General features: G+C 41.4%; 1 protein-coding gene across 2 annotated transcripts in view; it reads right to left on the bottom strand.

The window, feature by feature from the left end:
- Positions 1 to 4107: 4107 nt before the first annotated feature.
- Positions 4108 to 27222, bottom strand: part of pdcd6ip (programmed cell death 6 interacting protein) — a 73099-nt gene continuing 49984 nt past the window's right edge. For both annotated transcript variants that reach the window (XM_061930899.2, XM_061930900.2), the window contains exons 9-18: positions 25560 to 25683; positions 25318 to 25495; positions 22969 to 23080; positions 22733 to 22902; positions 22423 to 22671; positions 16270 to 16404; positions 16110 to 16204; positions 11362 to 11479; positions 11104 to 11288; positions 4108 to 4685 (exon numbers count right to left, since the gene is read on the bottom strand). In XM_061930899.2, the coding sequence (XP_061786883.1) occupies positions 4487 to 4685; positions 11104 to 11288; positions 11362 to 11479; positions 16110 to 16204; positions 16270 to 16404; positions 22423 to 22671; positions 22733 to 22902; positions 22969 to 23080; positions 25318 to 25495; positions 25560 to 25683 (1565 nt within the window). In that variant the 3' untranslated portion in view covers positions 4108 to 4486. The remainder of the gene's footprint in view (positions 4686 to 11103; positions 11289 to 11361; positions 11480 to 16109; positions 16205 to 16269; positions 16405 to 22422; positions 22672 to 22732; positions 22903 to 22968; positions 23081 to 25317; positions 25496 to 25559; positions 25684 to 27222) is intronic.

Genomic DNA, 27222 nt, shown 5'->3' with positions numbered 1-27222 from the left:
GAAGTCAGCGGCTGCTTACCGTCTTCTTCTACAGGGGAAAATGAAGTTGAAGAAAATGAACTTCTTCTTCTACGGGGGAAAATGAAGTCAGCGGCTGCTTACAGTCTTCTTCTACAGGGGAAAATGAAGTCGGCGGCTGCTTACCGTAGAAGAAGAAGAACTTCTTCTACGGGGGAAAATGAAATCGGCGGCTGCTTATCGTCTTCTTCTACAGGGGAAAATGAAGTCGGCGGCTGCTTACCGTAGAAGATGAAGAACTTCTTCTACGGGGGAAAATGAAGTCGGCGGCTGCTTACCGTAGAAGAAGAACTTCTTCTTCTACGGGGGAAAATTAAGTCGGCGGCTGCTTACCGTCTTCTTCTACAGGGGAAAATGAAGTTGAAGAAAATGAACTTCTTCTACGGGGGAAAATGAAGTCGGCGGCTGCTTACAGTCTTCTTCTACAGGGGAAAATGAAGTCGGCGGCTGCTTACCGTAGAAGATGAAGAACTTCTTCTACGGGGGAAAATGAAGTCGGCGGCTGCTTACCGTAGAAGAAGAACTTCTTCTTCTACGGGGGAAAATTAAGTCGGCGGCTGCTTACCGTCTTCTTCTACAGGGGAAAATGAAGTTGAAGAAAATGAACTTCTTCTACGGGGGAAAATGAAGTCGGCGGCTGCTTACCATCTTCTTCTACAGGGTAAAATGAAGTTGGCGGCTGCTTACCGTAGAAGAAGAAGAACTTCTTCTACGGAGGAAAATGAAGTCGGCGGCTGTTTACTGTAGAAGCTGAAGAACTTCTTCTTCTACGGGGGTAAATGAAGTCGGCAGCTGCTTTCCGTAGAAGAAGAACTTCTTCTTCTACGGGGGAAAATGAAGTCGGCGGCTGCTTACTGTAGAAGAAGAAGCGCTTCTTCTACGGGGGAAAATGAACTCAGCGGCTGCTTACCTTAGAAGAAGAACTTCTTCTTCTACGGAGAATGGGTTTCACTATGTAAAGCGCTTTGAGTCACTAGAGAAAAAGCGCTATATAAATATAATTCACTTCACTTCTACAGGGGAAAATGAAGTCTGCGGCTGCTTACCGTAGAAGCACTTCTTCTACGGGGGAAAATGAAGTCAGAGGCTGCTTACCTTAGAAGAACTTCTTCTTCTCCGGGGAATGGGTTTCACTATGTAAAGCACTTTGAGTCACTAGAGAAAAAGCGCTATATAAATATAATTCACTTCACTTCTACGGGGGAAAATGAAGTCGACGGTTGCTTACCGTAGAAAAAGAAGCGCTTCTTCTTCTACGTGGGAAAATGAAGTCGGCGGCTGCTTACCTTAGAAGAAGAAGTTCTTCTTCTACGGGGGAAATTGAAGTTGGCGGCTGCTTACCGTAGAAGAAGAACTTCTACAAGGAATGGGTTTCACTATGTAAAGTGCTTTGAGTCACTAGATAAAAAGCACTATATAAATATAATTCACTTCACTTCTACGGGGGAAAATGAAGTCGGCAGCTGCTTACCGTAGAAGAAGAAGCGCTTCTTCTACGGGGGGAAATGAAGTCGGTGGCTGCTTACCTTAGAAGAAGAACTTCTACGGGGAATGGGTTTCACTATGCAAAGCGCTTTGAGTCACTAGAGAAAAAGCGCTATATAAATATAATTCACTTCACTTCTACAGGGGAAAATGAAGTCTGCGGCTGCTTACCGTAGAAGCACTTCTTCTACGGGGGAAAATGAAGTCAGAGGCTGCTTACCTTAGAAGAACTTCTTCTCCGGGGAATGGGTTTCACTATGTAAAGCACTTTGAGTCACTAGAGAAAAAGCGCTATATAAATATAATTCACTTCACTTCTACGGGGGAAAATGAAGTCGACGGTTGCTTACCGTAGAAAAAGAAGCGCTTCTTCTTCTACGTGGGAAAATGAAGTCGGCGGCTGCTTACCTTAGAAGAAGAAGTTCTTCTTCTACGGGGGAAATTGAAGTCGGCGGCTGCTTACGGTAGAAGAAGAACTTCTACAAGGAATGGGTTTCACTATGTAAAGTGCTTTGAGTCACTAGATAAAAAGCACTATATAAATATAATTCACTTCACTTCTACGGGGGAAAATGAAGTCGGCAGCTGCTTACCGTAGAAGAAGCGCTTCTTCTTCTACGGGGGAAAATGAAGTCGGTGGCTGCTTACCTTAGAAGAAGAACTTCTACGGGGAATGGGTTTCACTATGCAAAGCGCTTTGAGTCACTAGAGAAAAAGCGCTATATAAATATAATTCACTTCACTTCTACGGGGGAAAATTAAGTCGACGGTTGCTTACCGTAGAAGAAGAAGCGCTTATACTATACTATTTATAGTATAGTATAGTACACAGTAATGAAAACATAGTTGTTCTACTAACTGTACTGTACTTGCTGCTTACTTAAAAAAAAAAAATAACACTTACCTTTCACTATTTGAGTAGCTTTTGTTCTGCCCTTGAGTACTGGCGAGCCATCTCTGAATCCGGGAACATATCCTTCACGGATTTGTTGAAAACATCCGCAAATGAGAACGGGATGTTGCTTGCAACTATCAGCATAGCCATATTTGTCTCTGCATATGTTAACACCCTCGGGTGTCCATTTAGCAACGTGGCCCATAATACTGCGTTGCCGCCGCCTTGTGCTTCTCTGACCGTTCATGAGTGACTATAACCATTCGGCCACCGTGTTATGGGTTAAAGATAAACTTATGGATAACGGAGGCATATATAATAGTCTCCTTTTCAGGTGAGAGAAGACGCTAAAGGCAGTGCCTTTAAGGCACGCCCCCAATATTGTTGCCCGGCTGGAAATTTTGGACATTACTACTTGCCGTAGTTTTGAAGCAATGCATGATGTTGCGTGTCAGTGTATTAACGTGCGGGCTGGAATAAACACACGCTGAGAAATAGCTCCGTGCCTGCCTACTTTATGGGTTATAGATAAACCTATGGATAACGGAGACATATATAATAGTCTCCTTTTCAGGTGAGAGACGACGCTAAAGGCAGTGCCTTTAAAGGGGAACATTATCACCAGACCTATGTAAGCGTCAATATATACCTTGATGTTGCAGAAAAAAGACCATATATTTTTTTAACCGATTTCCGAACTCTAAATGGGTGAATTTTGGCGAATTAAACGCCTTTCTATTATTCGCTCTCTGAGTGACGTCACATCGGGAAGCAATCCGCCATTTTCTCACTTTCGTCGGGCTAAACCCCCTGGATGTCTTGGCTCACACGGTCCCTTATGCCACCGAAGATGATCAAGAGAAGAATATCGACCCTAGCTTCCCTGGCCTGCTGACATCAACTCCAAAACTGGACAGATCAGCTTTCAGGAAAAGAGAGCGGATGAGGGTATGTCTACAGAATATATTAATTGATGAAAACTTTATTAATTACTCGCGGTTTTACGTAAATGATTATACATAAACTGTGTTTACCAATAATTTAGCTTAAAAACATTTATTTTTTTCAATCATTCGAGTACACTCGGGTAGTCTTGTGTAATGCGGTATTTTGTGTCTATTTAGGTATGGTTAACCTGAGTGCTGAAATCGTGGAAAAATATACGTTCTTAGCGCGTCTGAAATGGGCTGTCTGCACTCTCAAAGTGCATGTTGTTGCCAAATGTATTTCATATGCTGTAAACCTAGTTCATAGTTGCTAGTAATTATCTTATCAGACAGTGTTAAGCCGCTGAAATCCGAGTCTGAATCCGAGCTAATGTCGCTATACCTTGCTGTTTGTGTTGGCATCACTGTGTGACATCACAGGAAAATGGACGGGTGTTTATAATGATGGTTAAAATCAGGCACTTTGAAGCTTTTTGAAGCGTGATGGGTAAAATTTTGAAAAAAACTTCGAAAAATAAAATAAGCCACTGGGAACTGATTTTTAATGGTTTTAACCCTTCTGAAATTGTGATAATGTTCCCCTTTAAGGCACGCCCCCAATATTGTTGTCCGGCTGGAAATCGGGAGGATGGTTGTCCACTGAAATTCGGGAGTCTCCCGGAAAATTCGGGAGGGTTGGCGAGTATGACTGGAACTCGGGTGGTCCGCATGAGGCGAGCGTGCCGACGACCGAGCTAAAAGCCCTAAAAGAAGAAGGCAATGTTGAGCCTGTGGTATAGTTTTATACATATATTATCTATTGTACAGCCTGTGGTTGGAACAAAGACAGCGAAGAGGAGAGAAGAGAGCAGAACAGCCACCTCCTTTAGGCCATTCTGGTTTTTGTACATCACCGAGGCTTGTTAGGTTTAATTACAAAAATATCTGCTAAAGACGGGGCCGTCCAAGTATCCTATGCGAGTGGAGTGCAGTGGTCCAGCCTGAGCGTACATAAAGCGACTAATAGGACAAATAACATGTTAGTGTTTGAATCAAGGTTTGTGGAAAGAGCCCAGAAGAAGACGACCAGGAGTATAAAAGTAAAAGGGTGAGAGAGCAGGGCGCGGTATTTCTGTGATCTGCTGGGTTTTTTTCGGCGCGCTCATTGCTGAGGGAAGTACGGCTGCTGCTGCTGCTGCTGCTGCTGCGGGGGGGCTTGGGCAGGATAGCCGGGGTAGCCCTGCGCTGCCGGGGGGGCGCCCGGGTAGCCCGCCTGGCCTGGGGTACCCTGGTAGGGCATGTAGGGCACGTTGTACTGGCCGTAGGCGTACGGGTTGTAGCCCATTGGCATCTGGAAGTACCTGCAAGCACACACAGTCCAAGTTAGCTCCCTCCATAGCAGGCATGAGCAATTATTTTGACTCGGGGGCCACATTTAGAGAAAAAAATGTGTCTGGGGGCCGGTATATCTATTTTTAGGAACACTAATACAAAACCTCACAATAATGTCTGATTGAATGCTAAAAACGTTATGACAGACCGCCTTAAAAAACGTAATGGAATTTTAAATTCTATGAACGATAAAACACTGAATATTGACAAAATATGAATGTCACACCCTCTTTCGATCGACATATTTTACAATCAAGTGAAACGCAACAAAAATGCAACAAACAGTGAAATATGAACGCGAAGGGTACAATTTAAACCCACCTACAATCACTAAGCTTTAGAACTTTGTTGTGAAAATCTCCTTCCGCGTCTGTGGAAACGCTTCCCGCCCACACTGCTTGGTGCCTCGTCTGAGCTGCTGTGACGTAGAATACTAACTAATTAGATGACCATAGTAACTAATTAGATGACCATAGTAACTAGTATAGTGCAGATTCCAAACATTGAAAGACTTTGTATAGAAAACACATACTTGCCAACCTTGAGACCTCCGATTTCGGGAGGTGGGCGTGGTCGGGGTGGGAGGGGGCGTGTTTGGGGGCGTGGCTACGAGGGGAGGAGTATATTTACAGCTAGAATTCACCAAGTCAAGTATTTCATATATATAATATATATATATATATATATATATATATATATATATATGTATATATATATATATATATACGTGTATATATATATATATATATATATATATATACGTATATATATATATATATATATATATATATATATATATATATATATATATATATATATATATATATATATATATACATATACACAAAATAAATACTTTAATTTCAGTGTTCATTTATTTACACATATACACACACATAACACTCATCTACTCATTGTTGAGTTAAGGGTTGAATTGTCCATCCTTGTTCTATTCTCTGTCACTATTTTTCTAACCATGCTGAACTCTGATGATGCATTGATGTGTGGCACGCACAAAAGTGCTTTCATCAAATGCACTAGATGGCAGTATTGTCCTGTTTAAGAGTGTCACAACATTGCTGTTTACGGCAGATGGACTGCTTTACGGTATACAAAAAAGTGACTGCTGTTGTTGTGTGTTGTTGCCACGCTGGGAGGACGTTAATGAAACTGCCTAACAATAAACCCACATAAGAAACCAAGAACTCGCCCTCCACCATTCTACAGTTATAACGTGATTGGGCAGGTATGCTGGCTATATTGTGGGTTAGCGGACTCAGGTCCTCATGGACCTGAGTCCGCCTGAATTTCGGGAGATTTTCGGGAGAAAATGTGTCCCGTGAGGTTTTCAGGAGAGGCGCTGAATTTCGGGAGTCTCCCGGAAAATCCGGGAGGGTTGGCAAGTATGAGAATACATCACTGCACATCATAATGGCAGCTAGTTTCCATCTTAAAGATCTAAAAACATTTTTTGGGAATGTCCGGCGGGCCACATTGCGGGCCTTAATTTGCCTAGGTCTGCTCCATAGGGTGCATGGGGGGAGTATACCGTATTTTTCGGACTATAAGGTTCACTTAAAATCCTTTCATTTTCTCAAAAATCAACAGTGCGCATTATAACCCGGTGCGCCTAATGTACAGAATTATTTTGGTTGTGCTTTCCGACTTTGAAGCTATTTTATTTGGTACATGGTGAAATGATAAGTGTGACCAGTAGATGGCAGTCACACATAAGAGATACGTGCAGACTGCAATATGACTCATGATCATCAGGACTCCTCTTCCTCCTATCCGGTAGATCGCAAAAAGCCGCTGCCTGACCAGGGCTCAGAAAATCTGCAGAGACTCCTCCCACCCCCCACCAAGGACTGTTTTCACTGCTGGACTCTAGAAAGAGGTTCCGCAGCCTCCGTAGCAGAATCTCCAGGTTCTGTAACAGCTTCTTCCCTCAGGCTGTAAGACTCTTGAACGCATCATAATAATCCCCTCAATTCCCCCCAAAATGGATTAACTGGCTGGAATATAAAAACAATATAACATCCATCCATAAACATGGATGCATATGCAAAAGTGCAATATTTATCTGTACAGTAATCTATTTATTTATATCTGCACCTTATTGCTCTTTTATCCTGCACTACCATGAGCTAATGCAACGACATTTCCTTCTTATCTGTACTGTAAAGTTCAAATTTGAATGACAATAAAAAGGAAGTCTAAGTCTCTAAGTAAACACCAACATTTTAAATGTTCCATTGAAAATATAGAACATTTCACGCAAAGCTCAAAAACCTGTCAAAATGTTTCAGTACAACTTTGGTAAGCTATGAAGCCGCACCGCTTGATGGATTGTACTGTGCTTCAATTTAGGAGTATTACTATGGTGTGTGTATAAGGTAAGACATTATCTGGCGTTTTGTTTTGCAATAATATGCAAAAGCAACTTTTCTTACCTTCTGGTACCTGCTGATCTGTATTTGGGATCTGCATAAGTCCTGAAAATTTGCGCAAGTTCGACGCCGTAGTTGATAAGCTTCTTCTTTTTCTCTATCTTCTTGTTATGTGACATTCATCCTCCGCTGTTGCCATTTCTAATATAAAGTAGTGTAAAGTTCTAACTTCTATCATGCCATGAAAGCGCTAAAACATACCGGTGTAGTGAGTTTACATTATTCACCCAAGGAACTTTAGTTTTCCGGCGTTGTTGTTGCACTAGTGAGCCACGGATGAGGAGATTCTGCTCCGCTATTGATTGAAGTAAAGTGTGAATGTCATTAAAACAATTAGCCTCATTTTTTGACACTTCTTCCACTCCCGTCCTTGCACGCTACACCGCTACAACAAAGATGACGGGGAGAAGACGCTGTCGAAGGTGAGCCACGTAAATAAGACCGCCCACAAAACGGCGCATCCTGAAGAGACTGTCAGAAAATATTCAACTCAGTGATGAGTTGAAGACATGCAGTTCTTTGTTAAGGTTTAAGAAAACCTTGAAAGGTGAAATAATTAAAAATTACAAAATGTAGTAACAATTACTTTCATCCCATTGATTTTTTTTTTTTTTTAACGTTGATGTTCCAGGCAATCTTATTTTCAGTGAATGTATAGGATGGGCCAGGGGTGGGCAACCCGTGGCTCTAGAGCCACATGCGGCTCTTTAGCGCCGCCCTAGTGGCTCTCTGGAGCTTTTTCAAAAATGTATGAAAAATGGAAAAAGATGAGGGGGAAAAAAAAAATTTTTTTGTTTTAATATGGTTTCGGTAGGAGGACAAACATGACACAAACCTCCCTAATTGTTACAAAGCACACTGTTTATATTAAACATGCTTCACTGATTCGAGTATTTGGCGAGCGCCGTTTTGTTCTACTAATTTTGGCGGTCCTTGAACTCACCGTAGTTTGTTTACATGTATAACTTTCTCCGACTTTCTAGGACGTGTTTTATGCCACTTCTTTTTCTGTCTCATTTTGTCCACTAAACTTTTAACGTTGTGCGTGAATGCACAAAGATGAGTTTTGTTGATGTTATTGACTTGTGTGGAGTGCGAATCAGGCATATTTGGTCACTGCATGACTGCAAGCTAATCAATGCTAACATGCTATTTAGGCTAGCAATATGTACATATTGCATCATTATGCCTCATTTGTAGGTATATTTGAGCTCATTTAGTTTCCTTTAAGTCCTCTTAATTCAATGTATATCTCATGACACACTATCTGTATGTAATATGGCTTTTAATTTTGTGCGGCTCCAGACAGATTTGTTTTTGTATTTTTGGTCCAATATGGCTCTTTCAACATTTTGGGTTGCCGACCCCTGGGATAGGCAAATATAAGCTTTGGCTTCAGCCTATTCCTTTTTCGGTCATTCTTTTTATTTTATTTTATTTTTGTGTGTAAATGTGTATGATTGTTAAATATGTAAAATCTGTACTGTTAAACTGGTCACACAAAATGGTTAATGGTTGATTATATGACCGAAATAAACTTATTTCATTCATTCATTCATTTTGACCAAAGAACCACCATCACATGTTATGTAGACCACAAAAGAGTCTTTTACATTTAGAAACAGAAAAAATAATAGGACCCCTTTAATGCACCCTATAATTGTAGCCTTTTGTATGAAAATAAACCTGACCAAACCCGCTCATCAGCAGTGCACCCTATGGTCCGGAAAATACGGTACTTGAAAGGGTGTGTGAACTGTACTGGCAGAGCTGACGGAATACAGTTCCTTTTAACCGGTGCTCTGTCAAAATGTGCTGCTTCGTTGAAAATAAAAGAAAAAAAACGTCTAGTTGCATAATTAGACAGCGATGACTTTTGGTTTCCGCTACCCAGTCAAATTTTTATTTTGACAGGGTAGCATAAAAGTTAAAGTACCAATGATTGTCACACACACACACACACACACACTAGGTGTGGCAAAATTATTCTCTGCATTTGACACATCACCCTTGATCACCCCCTGGGAGGTGAGGGGAGCAGTGAGCAGCAGCGGTGGCCGCGCCCCGGGAATCATTTTTGGTGATTTAACCCCCAATTCCAACCCTTGATGCTGAGTGCCAAGCAGGGAGGTAATGGGTCCCATTTTTATAGTCTTTGGTACGACTCGGCCGGGGTTTGAACTCACAACCTACCGATCTCAGGGCGGACACTCTAACCACTAGGCCACTGAGTAGAAAATAAAAGTAAATTAAAAGACATCAAATTACGCTTCTACTAGCTGTTATTATTTAGATATTAACCGTAAATTCTGGACTAAAAGCTGCCACTTTTGTTCCTACGCTTTGCACTGTGCAGCTGATTTATGGATTTTTCTTCGCTGACAACCATAATGAAAATCGTTTTTAAAAAACAAGCTACGAAACTATACAGGTGTCACTAATTTTTTGGACGAGATCGCTCACTGCAGGTGCTGCACTGCCCTTCTGTTTGGAGCGTTCAACCGGAAGTACAAGTGTCGTTCCGTCTTCCACCCGTCCATAGCGTTCCCACTCGTATGGATTCTTCCTTCATCACTCCAAGCAACGTTTGTACATTTTACAATATAACTATGACAATTCATACTTACTAAACCGTCCTATGTGTGATGTCTGTGGGAGTGTTTTCATGCATATTTGTACGTGCTATTGTAAAGCGTAGTTAGCATTAGCTAATATGCTAACACGTCTAGAAATGTCTGTTTTAGTATGATTAACCTACAATGGCATTCTTTTTGTGTTGTTTCAGTTTCACAAATTCCTTATAAATTCCCCAAAACGTCACCGCGGAGTTATTGAGTCTGTTTAGCTGATTGGAGAGCTAGCTTCTGCGGTTAATGGGTCCATGACGATGACTTCTGTTTTGTTTGATCAGTCGTTTTACTGCCCTGTTACAGACACCGTTTGGAAACAGTTAAGGTATATATAAACAGGTAAGGAATATTTCTGTGTAAATAACTAATTTCACAATGTATATATCTTATCCTCTTCAGGCCCAAGCTGTTTGTTTACATGCTTTTTTAATTTCTCTTTGCTATTTGGGCTTATTGGACCCTAATTAGAATAAAAACTAAAAATCATCTTTTGATATGATGTATTTAGTCCATAAGTACACAAACGTGTACTTCATGTTTAGTGACATGCTAAATCTTATTTTTACACTTGTTTTTTTTCAAATTCCATTGTATGTTACACTCTTCTGACACCACCAGATGGCAGTATAAGTGTCCACATAAGTGGCCGTAAGACCCCAATTCAGTAGTGTACACAATTTTGGAAATAAGAGCTAAAAGGTGCTGTCCACACGTGGCCACTAAGCCTATAGAGGAATTATAGTACGGTGAAGCTAAAACATGTAAAAATGTTTTCTTCTAAAATGTAGTGGGTGCGGCTTATATACAGGTGCACTTTATAGTCCAGAAAATACAGTACATGTTACATAAGAAATGTAATTATATCAAACAATTTATATTCATTAACACACATAAAAAGTTCCGAAACTTGGTACTGTTCAGTAGCGGTATTGAGAACTGGCACCAACGGTACCCATCCCTATTCACGATGTGGTTTTCCAAGGGAAAAATGCAGTGCGTCCCTGAGACTCGTGGACAGTAAGTTCACTGCACCCTTCCTCCAACATCACTCATGCAGGAACACTTTTTTAAATGTTTTACTCAAAAACACCTTTTATATCAAGTTTACTTTGGAGTGACAACTCATGTTTACACAGACCTGATCACAACCTTTCAGGTCCGTGGTTATAGTACACAAGCCCTCAGAATAAATACATCTGCATTCATACATGATTATTGCAATATTTTGGGTGATAAATGACATGTGTTCATTTTGACACGCCCAAATAAGATTTCATCTGAATTGTGAAGAAACTGATCAAACTCACTGTGGGTACCCCTGGTAGGTAGGGTAAGGGGGCCCCTGGGCCTGGGAGGGCGGGGCCACCGGCGGCAGGTTGCTGCTGGGAGTGCCCGCAGGTGGGTTGGGGGAGGCGGCCTGTGTCGGTAAGTTGGGTGGAGGGGGCCTGGCTGGGGGCTGAGGAATGGCCTGGGTCTGCTGAGTGGGCAAGGTCTGCAAGAACAAGATTGGAGAACAGTGAAGAACCGCTGTGGGCATGTGGGGGTGCTGAGGTGAGGGGGCTTACAAATACGGTCCTAGGTGCTGGGGTGGGGCCGCCTGGTGGGGCGGCGGGGGTGCTCTGATAGGCGGGGACATTGAAGGAGGGGGCGCTGGGCTCTCGGGCGATACTCTGCTGCAACTCCCTGCGATAAAACACGTCATAGAACAGTGTTTCTTAACCATAGGGCCGCCAAAAAATATCTCAGCTGTTGTTTGTATGGGCCGCAACGGTTCTCAGTTGTAATACACTTTTCCACCACTTGTGGCAGTAATAACAAACAGAAGGTCATGGAGAATTTTTTTAAGTGCAAAAATGATGACAAACAAAAAACCTTGAAAAATTCACTTTTTAGCAGGAAGTGACTTTGATCGTTTTTTGTTTTTTTTAAGTTGCCAACCTTGAAAAGTTCACTTTTTAGCAGGAAGTGACTTTGATCGTTTTGTTCTTTTTAGTCGCCAACCTTGAAAAGTTCACTTTTTAGCAGGAAGTGACTTTAATCGTTTGGTTCTTTAAGTCGCTAACCTTGAAAAGTTCACTTTTTAGCAGGAAGTGACTGATCGTTTTATTTTAGTCACTAACCTTGAAAAGTTAACTTTTTAGCAGGAAGTGACTGATCGTTTTGTTCTTTTAAGTCGCTTACCTTGAAAAGTTCCCTTTTTAGCAGGAAGTGACTGATCGTTTTGTTCTTTTAAGTCGCTTACCTTGAAAAGTTAACTTTTTAGCAGGAAGTGACTGATCGTTTTATTTTAGTCACTAACCTTGAAAAGTTCACTTTTTAGCAATAAGTGACTTTGATCGTTTTGTTCTTTTTAGTCGCTAACCTTGAAGTGACTTTAATCGTTTGGTTCTTTAAGTCGCTAACCTTGAAAAGTTCACTTTTTAGCAGGAAGTGACTGATCGTTTTATTTTAGTCACTAACCTTGAAAAGTTCACTTTTTAGCAGGAAGTGACTTTGATCGTTTTGTTCTTTTTAGTCGCTAACCTTAAAAAGTTCACTTTTTAGCAGGAAGTGACTTTAAGCGTTTCGTTCTTTTTAGTCGCTAACCTTGAAAAGTTCACTTTTAGCAGGAAGTGACTTTAATCGTTTGGTTCTTTAAGACGCTAACCTTGAAAAGTTCACTTTTTAGCAGGAAGTGACTGATCGTTTTATTTTAGTCACTAACCTTGAAAAGTTCACTTTTTAGCAATAAGTGACTTTGATCGTTTTGTTCTTTTTAGTCGCTAACCTTGAAAAGTTCACTTTTTAGCAGGAAGTGACTGATCATTTTGTTCTTTTCAGTCGCTTACCTTGAAAAGTTCCCTTTTTAGCAGGAAGTGACTGATCGTTTTGTTCTTTTAAGTCGCTTACCTTGAAAAGTTAACTTTTTAGCAGGAAGTGACTGATCGTTTTATTTTAGTCACTAACCTTGAAAAGTTCACTTTTTAGCAATAAGTGACTTTGATCGTTTTGTTCTTTTAAGTCGCTTACCTTGAAAAGTTCACTTTTTAACAGGAAGTGACTTTGATTGGGGTTTTTTTAGTCGCTAACCTTAAAAAGTTCACCTTTTAGCAGAAAGTGACTTTAATCGTTTGGTTCTTTTTAGTCGCTAACCTTAGGAGTGACTTTAATATTTTTTGTTCTTTTTAGTCACTAACCTTGAAAAGTTCACTTTTTAGCAGGAAGTGACTTTGATCGTTTTTTTTTTGTCGCTAACCTTGAAAAGTTCACTTTTTAGCAGGAAGTGACTTTGACCGGTTTGTTCTTTTTAGTCGCTCACATTGAAAAGATCACTTTTAAGCAGGAAGTGACTTTAATGGGGGTTTTTTAGTCTTTAACCTTGAAAAGTTTAGTTTTTAGCAGGAAGTGACTTTAATCGTTTTGTTCTTTTAAGTCGCTTACCTTGAAAAGTTCACTTTTTAGCAGGAAGTGACTTAGATTGTTTTTTTTAAGTCGTTAACCTTGAAAAGTTCCCTATTTAGCAGGAAGTGACTTTAATCGTTTGGTTCTTTTTAGTCACTAACCTTAAAAAATTCACTTTTTAGCAGGAAGTGACTTTGATCGCCTTTTTTTTTTTTTTTTTTTTTTTTAAATCGCTACCCTTGAAAAGTTCACTTTTTAGCAGGAAGTGACTGATCGTTTTTGTTCTTTTTAGTCGCTAACCTTAAAAAGTTCACTTTTTAGCAGGGAGTGACTTGAGGGTTTCGTTCTTTTTAGTCGCTAACCTTGAAAAGTTCACTTTTTAGCAGGAAGTGACTTTGATCGTTTTGTTCTTTTTAGTCACTAACCTTGAAAAGTTCACTTTTTAGCAGAAAGTGACTTTAATCGTTTGGTTCTTTTTAGTCGCTAACCTTAGGAGTGACTTTAACTATTTTTGTTCTTTTTAGTCGCTAACCTTGAAAAGTTCACTTTTTAGCAGGAAGTGACTTTGACCGGTTCGTTCTTTTTAGTCGCTTACCTTGAAAAAAAAAATCACTTTTTAGCAGGAAGTGACTTTGATGGGGTTTTTTTTAGTCGCTAACCTTGAAAAGTTAATTTTTTAGCAGGAAGTGACTTTAATCGTTTGGTTCTTTTCAGTCACTAACCTTAAAAAGTTCACTTTTTAGCAAGAAGTGACTTTAATCGTTTGGTTCTTTTTAGTCGCTAACCTTAGGAGTGACTAACTATTTTTGTTCTTTTTAGTCGCTAACCTTGAAAAGTTCACTTTTTAGCAGGAAGTGACTTTGATCGCTTTTTTTTTTTTTTTTTTTTTTTTTTTAATCGCTACCCTTGAAAAGTTCACTTTTTAGCAGGAAGTGACTGATCGTTTTTGTTCTTTTTAGTCGCTAACCTTAAAAAGTTCACTTTTTAGCAGGGAGTGACTTTGAGCGTTTCGTTCTTTTTAGTTGCTAACCTTGAAAAGTTCACTTTTTAGCAGGAAGTGACTTTGATCGTTTTGTTCTTTTTAGTCACTAACCTTGAAAAGTTCACTTTTTAGCAGGGAGTGACTTTAATCGTTTGGTTCTTTTTAGTCGCTAACCTTAGGAGTGACTAACTATTTTTGTTCTTTTTAGTCGCTAACCTTGAAAAGTTCACTTTTTAGCAGGAAGTGACTTTGACCGGTTTGTTCTTTTTAGTTGCTTACCTTGAAAAAAAATCACTTTTTAGCAGGAAGTGACTTTGATGGGGTTTTTTTAGTCGCTAACCTTAGGAGTGACTAACTATTTTTGTTCTTTTTAGTCGCTAACCTTGAAAAGTTCACTTTTTAGCAGGAAGTGACTTTGACCGGTTTGTTCTTTTTAGTTGCTTACCTTGAAAAAAAATCACTTTTTAGCAGGAAGTGACTTTGATGGGGTTTTTTTAGTCGCTAACCTTAGGAGTGACTAACTATTTTTGTTCTTTTTAGTCGCTAACCTTGAAAAGTTCACTTTTTAGCAGGAAGTGACTTTGACCGGTTTGTTCTTTTTAGTTGCTTACCTTGAAAAAAAATCACTTTTTAGCAGGAAGTGACTTTGATGGGGTTTTTTTAGTCGCTAACCTTAGGAGTGACTAACTATTTTTGTTCTTTTTAGTCGCTAACCTTGAAAAGTTCACTTTTTAGCAGGAAGTGACTTTGACCGGTTTGTTCTTTTTAGTTGCTTACCTTGAAAAAAAATCACTTTTTAGCAGGAAGTGACTTTGATGGGGTTTTTTTAGTCGCTAACCTTAGGAGTGACTAACTATTTTTGTTCTTTTTAGTCGCTAACCTTGAAAAGTTCACTTTTTAGCAGGAAGTGACTTTGACCGGTTTGTTCTTTTTAGTTGCTTACCTTGAAAAAAAATCACTTTTTAGCAGGAAGTGACTTTGATGGGGTTTTTTTAGTCGCTAACCTTGAAAAGTTAACTTTTTAGCAGGAAGTGACTTTAATCGTTTGGTTCTTTTCAGTCACTAACCTTAAAAAGTTCACTTTTTAGCAGGAAGTGACTTTAATCGTTTGGTTCTTTTTAGTCGCTAACCTTAGGAGTGACTTTAACTATTTTTGTTCTTTTTAGTCGCTAACCTTGAAAAGTTCACTTTTTAGCAGGAAGAGACTTTGATCGCTTTTTTTTTTTTTTAATCGCTACCCTTGAAAAGTTCACTTTTTAGCAGGAAGTGACTGATCGTTTTTGTTCTTTTTAGTCGCTAACCTTAAAAAGTTCACTTTTTAGCAGGGAGTGACTTTGAGCGTTTCGTTCTTTTTAGTTGCTAACCTTGAAAAGTTCACTTTTTAGCAGGAAGTGACTTTGATTGTTTGGTTCTTTTCAGTCACTAACCTTAAAAAGTTCACTTTTTAGCAGGAAGTGACTTTAATTGTTTGGTTCTTTTTAGTCGCTAACCTTAGGAGTGACTTTAACTATTCTTGTTCTTTTTAGTCGCTAACCTTGAAAAGTTCACTTTTTAGCAGGAAGTCACTTTGACCGGTTCGTTCTTTTTAGTCGCTTACCTTGAAAAAAATCACTTTTAGCAGGAAGTGACTTTGATGGGTTTTTTTTAGTCGCTAACCTTGAAAAGTTAACTTTTTAGCAGAAAGTGACTTTGATCGTTTTTTGTTGTTTTTTTTTGTTTTTTTTTTAAATCGCTAACCGTGAAAAGTTCACTTTTAAGTAGGAAGTGACTTTGATCGTTTTATTCTTTAGTCGCTAACCTAGAAAAATTCCCTTTTTAGTAGATCCAGAGTAAGATTACTAATTCAATGCTAACATTTGAGTGGGCTCCAGGCCCCCTTGTAGTGGAAAAGTTGGGCCCCGAGGTCAAAGAGGGTAAGAGCCCCTGTTCTAGAACACTCCATCAACTCACTTGAGAAGTTCGTCCCGCTCGGTCTTGCGAGCGAAAACAATGTCGCAGCATTTGTTCTGGAACTTGAGCAGGATCTCAGTCAGGTCGTTGTAGAACTGCGGAGGGAGAAGACAGGGAATGAAGCAGCTGAGCAGGCGTGCAGGGAGAAAGGGGGTGGAACCTTGGTGCCCTCGCGCAGGTTGCTGCTGATCTCCACGTAGCTGTCGTGGGCCGAGGCCAGCTTCTTCAGGACCTCCTCCCTCTGGTTGGCCTCCGTGTTGGCCTGCTTCAGGCTGCTGAACTCCTGATGGGACGTCTGCAAGGAGGGCGCACGTTCAACCCCGCAACTCTCTTTTCACGCACCATAAAAAGTACATTAGAGGCTGACGTTTACGAGCAAGACTGCGAGACGCGCTTAATAACTCTGAAAGCATTCAAAGCGTTTGACCGTCAAAAAGTCAAACTGTGCAAATCACACGAGTCAAACTCAAGGCCCGGGGTCCAAATCTGGCCCGCTACCTCATTTAATGTGGCATCAGGGATAATAATGAACGGTTAGTTTTAGGTTTCCTAGTGATGTAACAAACATTGTATTGTCATACATGGCAAACTTTTTTTTCTTTCTCAAAAGTTTGCATGACTGATGTGTTAATCTGTAATAATAATGTTGTTCCTGTTAATAATGTATTGTTAGTTACGATTGTGTGAATTTAGGTTGAAAAGTCGTATAAAAATCTGTAATCAAGTTTCCTAATAATGTAACAAATATTACACTATCAAACATTACAAATTTTTTTGTTTAGATAAAAATAAATATCTGATTGACTTATGATTTCCAGCAAGTTATCCATTAAATTGAGAAATAGTAAAAATGTTGATAAATTTTACAGTACAAAAAAAACTAGCTGCTCAGTCGCCAGAATTTTACTGTAAAAAAACATCACAAATTCTAATTATATTTTATATATATATATATAAATTTGTTTTTTACGATTTGACAGAAAAAAATACATGCAATTGAATACATGTTTATTCAATATTATCTAGTGATATACCCCACCTTCCGCCCATGTGCAGCTGAGATAGGCTCCAGCACCCCCCCGAAACCCCGAAAGGGACAAACGGTAGAAAATGGATGGATGGATGGATAACAGATGTAATATACATGACATTTTTTTTCCTAGAATAAAAAAAATACAAAAATTTCTGCATGACTTATGTATTAACCTGCAATAATAATGTTCTTTATTTTAATAATGTATTGTTAGTTACGTTGTGTGAATTTAGGTTGAAAAGTATTTATACTCAGGTTTCCTAATAATGTAACAAATATCACACTATCATTACAAACTTTTTTGTTTAGATAAAAATAAATATCTGATTGATTTATGATTTTGAAGCAAGTTATCCATTAAATTAAGAAATAGTAAAAATGTTGATAATTTTTACAGTACAAAAAAAACTAGCTGCTCAGTCGCCAGAATTTTACTGTAAAAAACATCACAAATTCTAATTATATATATATATATATATATATATATATATATATATATATAAATTATGATTTGACAGAAAAAAATACATGCAATTGCATACATTTTTATTCAACATTATCTAGTAATATAACAGATGTAATACACATGAATTTATTTTCCCCTAAAATAAAAAAAATACCGTATTTTTCGGAGTATAAGTCGCACCGGAGTATAAGTCGCACCTGCCCAAAATGCATAATAAAAAAGGAAAAAAACATATAAGTCGCACTGGAGCCCGGCCAAACTATGAAAAAAACTGCGACTTATAGTCCGAAAAATACGGTACTCAAATTTCTGCCTGACTTATGTATTAACCTGCAATAATAATGTTGTTTAAGTTAATTATGTATTGTTAGTTACGTTGTGTGAATTTAGGTTGAAAAGTAGTTATAATCAGGTTTCCTAATAATTTAACAAATATCACACTACCATACATTACACACTTTCTTGTTTGAATAAAAATAAATAAAAATTGACCAATGATTTCGAAGCAAGTTATCCACTAAATTGAAAAATAGTAAACATTTTGATACATTTTACAGCATAAAAAAAACTAGCTGCTCAGTCGCCAGAATTTTACTGTAAAAAAACACCACAAATTCTAATTATATATATATATAACGTTTTTTACAATTTGACAGAATAAAATACATGCAATTGCATACATTTTTATTCAATATCATCTAACAATGTAACAAATATACATTAAACTTTATTTCCTACAAAAAAATTCTGCATGATTTATGTATTAATCTGCAATAATAATGTTTTGTATAGATTTAGGTTTAAAGAGTAGTTATAATCTGATAATAATGAACTGTTAGTTTCATGTTACCTAATAATGTAACAAAAATACTATCATACATTACAAAAAATTTTTGTTTAAAGAAAAAAAAATATCTTAGTGACTTATTAATTTAAAGCAGCTTAACCATTAAACTGAAAAGTAAAAAAAATACAATAGATTTTACAGAAAAAAATAGCTGCTCAGTTGCCAGAATTTTACCATTAAAAGAGTGTTGCCGTTTTTCTATTTACAATAATGCACTGTAAAAACAACTGCAGCCACAGATTTTTACGGTAAAAAAATAGTTTTTCAGTCACCAGAATTTTACCGTAAAAAAACAGTGGTACCTTTTTTCCCCATTTACAGTAATATGACGTAAAAAAACACCATAAGTTCTACAATACAATTTTGGCAACTGAGCTGCCAATCTACATTTTTTTTTTTTTTTAGTTCGTAAAAAAAAAAATAATAATAATAATAATGATCCGTGACTGTGTGGGTTCCCTCCGGGTACTCCGGCTTCCTCCCACCTCCAAAGACATGCACCTGGGGATAGGTCGATTGGCAACACTAAATTGGCCCTAGTGTGTGAATGTGAGTGTGAATGTTGTCTGTCTATCTGTGTTGGCCCTGCAATGAGGTGGCGACTTGTCCAGGGTGTACCCCGCCTTCCGCCCGATTGTAGCTGAGATAGGCTCCAGCGCCCCCCGCGACCCCGAAGGGAATAAGCGGTAGAAAATGGATGGATGGATGATTAAATGCACAGGCAATTGTGTACTAATATCATGTAGGTGAATCCTTAATAATATTCATGGTAACAAACGAAAACCAGACTGACACCCTGGTGTAAATACTGAGACGCAGGTAATGTCTTCCATTGTACATTTCATTCAATGACATTGAAAGTATCAGCATGTATGACCGATACCGCCTCTGCATCTACTTGGTGTTGGATCTATCCCCAAATTTGTAGGATCGCCCAAAAGTAGTGTCAAATATTAAATTAGAGAAGAATACGTGCATGTTACATTTTAACACAAGTGTAGATAGAACATGCTACAACAGAAAGTCAGCAGTAGATTAATAAACATTTTGATAAATAATATAACAGGAAATGATGCAATATGTTACCATGTACGTGAAACCATTCTATCATCATTAATGTGTCAAATAATAATGCAGCTGAGATAGGCTCCAGCAACCCCAAAAGGGACAAGCGGTAGAAAATGGATAGATGCCAATTTATATCGTTATCGCATGCGGCTGAAATATATATTACAGGGGCGGCGTAGCTCGGTTGGTAGAGCGGCCGTGCCAGCAAGTTGAGGGTTCTCGGTTTGATTCCCGCCTCTGCCATCCTAGTCAAAGCCGTTGTGTCCTTGTTAAAGACACTTCACCCACCTGCTCCCAGTACCAGCCACATTGGTTTAAATGTAACTTAGAGAATGGGCTTCACTATGTAAAGCGCTTTGAGTCACTAGAGAAAAGCGCTATATAAATATAATTCAATTCACTTCACAATGTCAATTTTAGGCCGTATCGCCCATATCTATGCAGTGTGACCAATAGATAGCCTTTTTATATGTCTCATCTATTTCACCTGCTTTCACCATATCAACCCTTGAGGACCCCTTAGAGCAGGGGTCTCAGACACGCGGCGTTATTTTGCGGCCCCCACCTAAATATGAAAGTTTAATGTTAGTGCCAACCCTCCCGATTTTTCCAGGAGACTCCCGAATTTCAGTGCCCCTCCCTAAAATCTCCCAGGGCAACCATTCTCCCGATTTTCACCCGGACAACATTATTAAGGGCGTGCCGTGATGGCACTGCCTTTAGCGTCCTCTACAACCCGTCGTCGCATCCGCTTTTTTACCATACAAACAGCGTGCCGGCCCAGTCACATAATATATGCGGCTTTAGCAGACACACGTAAGGGACTGCAAGACATACTTGATCAACAGCCATACAGGTCACACTGAGGGTGGCCGTATAAACAACTTTAACACTGTTACAAGTATGCGCCACACTGTGAACCCACACCAAACAAGAATGACAAACACATATCGGGAGAACATCCGCACCGTAACACAACATAAACACAACAAAACAAATACCGTATTTTCCGCACTATTAGCCGCACCTAAAAACCACAAATTTACTCAAAAGCTGACAGTGCGGCTTTTAACCCGGTGCGCTTTATATATGGATTAATATTACGATTCATTTTCATAAAGTTTCGATCTCGCAACTTCGGTAAACAGCCGCCATCTTTTTTCCCGGTAGAACAGGAAGCGCTTCTTCTTCTACGCAAGCAACCGCCAAGGTAAGCACCCGCCCCCATAGAACAGGAAGCGCTTCTTCTTCTACTGTAAGCAACCACCCGCCCGCGTAGAAGAAGAAAAAGCGCGCGGATATCACCGTACGTTTCATTTCCTTTGTGTGTTTACATCTGTAAAGACCACAAAAGGGCTCCTACTAAGCGTCAGGGATCCGGTTCATGAAAAGACACAATCTCTCCATCCGCACACGGATTACCGGTACTATTTCACAGCAACTGATATTCCTGTGAACCGCACTGGATACAACGGGAGCACGTACGGTGAATATTCGCACCACAGGGAATGAGAAGTCATCCTTCACTGTGGTTCTAGCTTGCCATGCTAATGGCCAGAAAATCCCATGGTGATATTCAAAAGGAAGACCTTGCCAAAAGAGACCTTTCCAGCCGGCGTCATCATAAAAGCTAACTCGAAGGGATGGATGAAGAAAAGATGAGCGAGTGGTTAAGGTAAGTTTAAGTTTACGCGAAGAGGCCGGGTGGCTTTTTTCACGCAGCTCTGTCCATGTTGATATACGTATGTTTGTGATTGCACATTTGCGTACATTTTGGGAGTGAACAGAGTTGTTAGAACGCTGGTTTTTAATATATTATTAAAGTTTGACTGACCTATCTGACTGTTTTTTTGACATTCCTTTAGAGCAGTTAGATGCGGCTTACAACACGGGGCGGCTTATAGGTGGACAAAGTTTTGAAATATGCCGTTCATTGAAGGCGCGGCTTTTAACCCAGGGCGCCTTATGGTGCGGAAAATACGGTACCCAGAATCCCTTGCAGCACTAACTCTTCCGGGCTACAATATACACCGCCACTACCACCAAATCTAGATTTTTTTTAAAGAAATCTTTTCTAGCGGCCCAGCCTCACCCAGTTTCTGCATCCAGTGGCCCCCAGGTAAATTGAGTTTGAGACCCCTGCCTTAGAGCTTCTATCTGAGCCATGGAGAGGTGGCATTTAACCACCATAGCCCCCACCTGTGGAACAGCCTGCCAGAGAGCCCCAGGACTGCAGAGACCATTGATATGAAATTAATATAAATAAATAGGTTTAAAAGGCACACCTTTTTACTGATTTTAAACTTCTCTTAGTCCGCCCTGAGATGGGTAGGTTGTGAGTTCAAACCCCGGCCGAGTCATACCAAAGACTGTAAAAATGGGAGCCATTACCTCCCTGCTTGGCACTCAGCATCAAGGGTTGGAATTGGGGGTTAAATCACCAAAAATTATTCCCGGGCGCGGCCACCGCTGCTGCTCACTGCTCCCCTCACCTCCCAGGGGCTGATCAGGGTGATGGGTCAAATGCAGAGAATAATTTCGCCACACCTCGTGTGTGTGTGACAATCATTGCTACTTTAACTTTTAACTTAGGTTATATTTTATGTATTGCTATCATCACTACTATTATTCTCAATATTTTATGTTTATTCCTTTATTTATATTTTATTTTAACGTGCATTTTCAAACATGTTTTATATTATTTTTAGATGACTTAAATTGATTTTTATTCTCAAATGTGTCGTTTTCCTCAATCCTCAGTGCCATGTTTTGTTAATGTGTTGCAACTTGCCTGTGCATGAAGTGCGACATAAATAAAGTTTTGACCGATTCTGGTGTCGTTCCCACGCGTGGAAAAAGTGTGACGCCTTTCTATAGCCCTTTCTACTCAGGTGGTTACCTGAATCTGTCCCAGCAGCTCCTCCTGCTGGCGGAGGCTGTTCTGCACCCGCTGCTTGTGCTCGCCGTAGAGCTGGTCCAGCTGCGAGACCGACAGCTGCTCCTCGTTGATGGCGCCGTCCTTGGCCAGCGCCGTCAGGAAGGTGGTGGACATGTCAAAGACCACGCCCTTGATCTCCACCTCCAGAGCCTCGCGCTCCTTCTTCACCTCCTCCAGCTGGGTCAGCTGAGAGCGCAGCACGTTGACGACCTGCGGCGCGGGCGACAAGCGTCAACAAGGCGGACCGACGCGGCCTCCGACCCGTACGCACCTCGCTGCCTTGCAGCTTCCTAGTGGGGTTGGCGGAGGGCAGGGCGGCGCTGAGTTCGTTCTCGGGTTTGCACAGCAGAGCGATCATGTCACAGTGGGTGTTGTAGCGGTCTTTCACCACCTGGTCCGCCTGCACCGCCTTGTCCAGGATGTCGCGGAAGTTAGCGCCCTCTAAGACAGGAAGTGGAGGTGAGACTTAACGAGGCAAAGGAAACGGGCCCGCAGAGTCAAGCTCACCTGCACGGAGAGGCTTGTACAGGTCTCCAGAGGGGGTCCTGTTCCAGCGCTGGTTGAATTTGGCTCTCAGCTCATTGTCCGTCGTCTCTTCGTCGTTCAGCATCTTCAGCGCCTTCATGACAAACACACACACAGTTTGTTCTTCAACACCGGGCTGGCCGATACCGCTAGAAACTGTTTTTAGCAGGCGATATCAATAAATATTGATTTGTTATTACCTCCTATGGAAAATAATAATAGGCAGGAGATAAATATATAAAATGTAATGTAATTTTCCATCCATTTTCTACCGCTTGTCCCTTTTGGGGTCGCGGGGGGTGCTGGAGCCTATCTCAGCTGCATTTGGGCGGAAGGCGGGGTACTAGAGATGCGCGGATAGGCAATTATTTCATCCGCAACCGCATCAGAAAGTCGTCAACCATCCGCCATCCACCCGATCTAACATTTAATCAAAACCGCATCCGCCCGCACCCGCCCGTTGTTATATATCTAATATAGACGATGCAAGGCATTAGTGAGGTTATAAAGCTTTTGCCTGTTAAAGAAAGGAGACTGATCCAATGCAGCACAGACATTCAATGCATGCCACGCTGTCACGGCCCAGACGCACACCAGTGCGCAATCATATGGAGCCGCGCTGAGCGCACCTCCAAGCGTGTGGAGGTGCGATGTCCCTCGCACCCGCAGCGGCTCCACTCGGGCTCGCGCCCGAGGCTTCAGCGCGCACCGCGGCGGCCATCCTACTCGTTGCGGCCTAGCCCTCGCGGCTCTCGCTGCCGGCGACGGCCGGATATGGGCCCGACGCTCCAGCGCCATCCATTTTCAGGGCTAGTTGATTCGGCAGGTGGGTTGTTACACACTCCTTAGCGGGTTCCGACTTCCATGGCCACCGTCCTGCTGTCTATATCAACCAGGGTGAGCCCCACCCCTTTCGTGAGCGCACTGCGCGCGGAGTGACCCCTGTTACGCGCCCCCGGCAACAGGGGTGGCGGGCAGGTAAGCTGCGCGGGCGGAGCGCGCGGAGTGACCCCTGTTACGAGCCCCCGGCCACGGGGGTGGCGGGCAGGTAAGCTGCGCGGGCGGAGCGCGCGGAGTGACCCCTGTTACGAGCCCCCGGCCACGGGGGTGGCAGGCAGGTAAGCTGCTTACCTGCTGCGCGTGACGCCGGCCGCGGCCAAGGCGGACGAGGCGGGGTGTCGGTGCAGTGGGCGCGGTGGTGACCCTGGACGTGCGTCGGGCCCTTCTCGCGGATCACCTCAGCTACGGCTCCCGGTGGGGCCCTCTCGGGGGAAGGGGCCTCGGTCCAGGACCCCGGCGAGGCGTCCTTTCTCCGCTCCGTAAAAGCGTCCATCTCTCTTTTTTTTTCTTCTTCTGTTGTGGCATATGCTGCAGGTGCCTGCTCGTTTTTCGTATGTGGGTAACAACATTTAACTATGTATATATATTTCCGAATTGGTTTAACTGCCACCCGCCTGAATCTACTTAAAATCTTCTTTTTTTTTTATTTCAACCGCCCGACCCGACCCGCGGATAAAATCTAATTTTTTTTTATTTCAACCGCCCGACCCGACCCGCGGATAAAATCTAATTTTTTTTTATTTCAACCGCCCGATCCGCGGATAATCCGCGGATCGGGCGGTTGTGTCTGCAAACCGCGCATCTCTACGGGGTACACCCTGGACAAGTCGCCACCTCATTTTATTTGACCGACACGACCTCGGATAAGCGGACCCGACCTCGGATAAGCGGAAGAAGATGGATGGATGGATGGATATTTATAAACATTTACACACTTTCTTTCGCAAAAAATTGTTCTTATTTTATTTCGGCCCCGCCCTACTTTGACAACCCAACTGAAATCCAGCACTTGCTTTCCTTTTACTGACAAATTTTGCGCAGTATCTTCAAAACCAGCAGGACTGGCAGTTTTGCAGTGGAAAGCCACAGAAACTCTGCCCGGCAACGACGTCCTTTTCTGTTCTCTCGATGACAGAGAAGCCTCTTTGTCTTTTTGCTTCAATGGCCGCCGCTTTCTTTTTACGTTTGGACTTTTTCCCAGTTTGCCAACAAACTTGGAAGCGGGACGCATTTTATGTCCTTCCCGTCGTCTGTTTGCGTGTTCATCAGCAAGATGTTGGAATAACGGCCTGGCTGACGTGAGCGGACGCACAGTCCTTGGCCCAAAGACTAGAGGCTTAGAAGTTTAATGAAGATCCTGATCCGGGATTGCAGCCATTAGGGATTATGAGGAGGTTTTCCATATTTGGGTGTTCCAAATATTCGCTGCTAAATGGCATCACATGACAACAAGCAAGCTGTCGCCATGTGTGTGTTATATTGGAAGCTCACCTCATCCAGAATCTCTCTGTTGCGGGTCAGCAGCTCAGGCAAATCTTTGATCAGCTGCTCGATGGTCTGCAGGCCCCCCTGCTGCACCACGGACCGGGCCTTCTCAGCAATGGATTGTGGGATGGAGTCTCCTGAAAGATCCTCCAGAGCTGCTGGCAGGTTGAGGGACGCTAACACGCTGGTGGGAGAGTGAGGATGAAGCTCGCCGACTAAATCAGGTGCAGGAGCATTGGACTTGTTACCCGTTGCAGAGGTTGGTGGCCTCCCGCATGGTTCCCACCAGTCTGTTGACGGTCTCTGCCTTCCGCTGGCCGTACACGCCCACCGACTGCTGCACCGCCATTGGAACCATCTTCTCAAACACGTCTGTGGTAAGGAGAGAGAGAGAGCACCACCTTGAGAAACACAAACACTGGGAGGCTCGGCTAATTTGCATGAAGTCACATCTCCTCGGCACTTGGCGATCACTCCAGCAGCACTGAGGGCGGACTCAGCCAAACGACCTCTCAGTAATGTTGCAATTTTCAATGCCAACAAAATTAGACTCAAAAAAAAAAAAAAAAAACGCTCCAGTGTAAGTAAATTAAGGCTCCACTTTTAGCTTGATGCTAATATACATTGGCTTTGCTATTGAAATGCCACTAATTAGCATTAGCGATTTTACACGGCGATTTCAACCCCTACAAATTTGATAATGAAAACTACAACTGAGACGCACGTTACCATTTAACCTCTTAAGGCCCAAGCTGTTTGTTTACATGTTGTTGTTTTTTTATTTCTCTGCTATTTGGGCTTATTGGACCCTAATTAGAATAAAAACTAAAAATCATCTTTTATCCATAAGTGCACAAACGTGTACTTCATGTGTAGTGACATGCACATTTTTATTTTTACACTTTTTCCCCCCCAAATTCCAATGTATGTTATACTCTTCTGACACCACCAGATGGCAGTATAAGTGTCCACATAAGTGGCCATAAGACCCCAATTCAGTTGAGTACACAATTTTGGAAATAAGAGCTAAAAGGTGCTGTCCACACATGTGGCCACTAAGGCCTTTAGAGGTTAAAACGGCTGGTGCATAATAATTACAATACATACAGTATTAACACTTTTTAGGGGGCAACAAATATTGCAACACACCATTAACTATAGACTACTGCCACCTAACGTCTTGGACTTGGAACTATAATTGCAACTTAATGTCTTACCTACATACTCAGAAATGTGACAATAAAACAAAACTGGGGCGGTATAGCTCGGTTGGTAGAGTGGCCGTGCCAGCAACTTGAGGGTTCCAGGTTCGATCCCCGCTTCACTGCTGTTGTGTCCTTGGGCAAGACACTTTGCCCACCTGCTCCCAGTGCCACCCACACTGGTTTAAATGTAACTTAGATATTGGCTTTCACTATGTAAAGCGCTTTGAGTCACTAGAGAAAAGCGCTATATAAATATAATTCACTTCACTTCACACCAGTTACCATAACCAGCTCAAATATGTATTATCTAAAACAATATGTATTAACACACATGCTGTTGAGTACCGGGTATTGGTGCTGTACCGATTCAAATGTAAACGGTACCCATCCTGACATCTCCATATGAAGAATACCTTTTGTTTATTGCCATGATTGATTCACTTTGTACACATATTTATTTGATCAAGAATACTATATCGCTGCTATCATCTGTTGCGGCAAAATGAATGTTTTAGTAATCTATTGTCTAACAACAATTTTAGTCAAAGTAACAGTCCTTATGTGGTTGATGTTGTATTGCTTCTCTTTAATGCATTGGCCTGTTCTGTGTCCAAAGACAAGACATTTTTTCAACCCCCTGCTCAGGTTCCCACATTCGTACCCCCCACATCCCAAGAGCACTAGAAAAAGACTGTTAAAGTACCAA

This window comes from Nerophis lumbriciformis, linkage group LG37 (genome assembly GCF_033978685.3).
Source record: "Nerophis lumbriciformis linkage group LG37, RoL_Nlum_v2.1, whole genome shotgun sequence".
In the NCBI taxonomy this organism is placed as follows: Eukaryota; Metazoa; Chordata; class Actinopteri; order Syngnathiformes; family Syngnathidae; genus Nerophis; species Nerophis lumbriciformis.
This window is presented reverse-complemented; position numbering and strand designations above follow the sequence as displayed.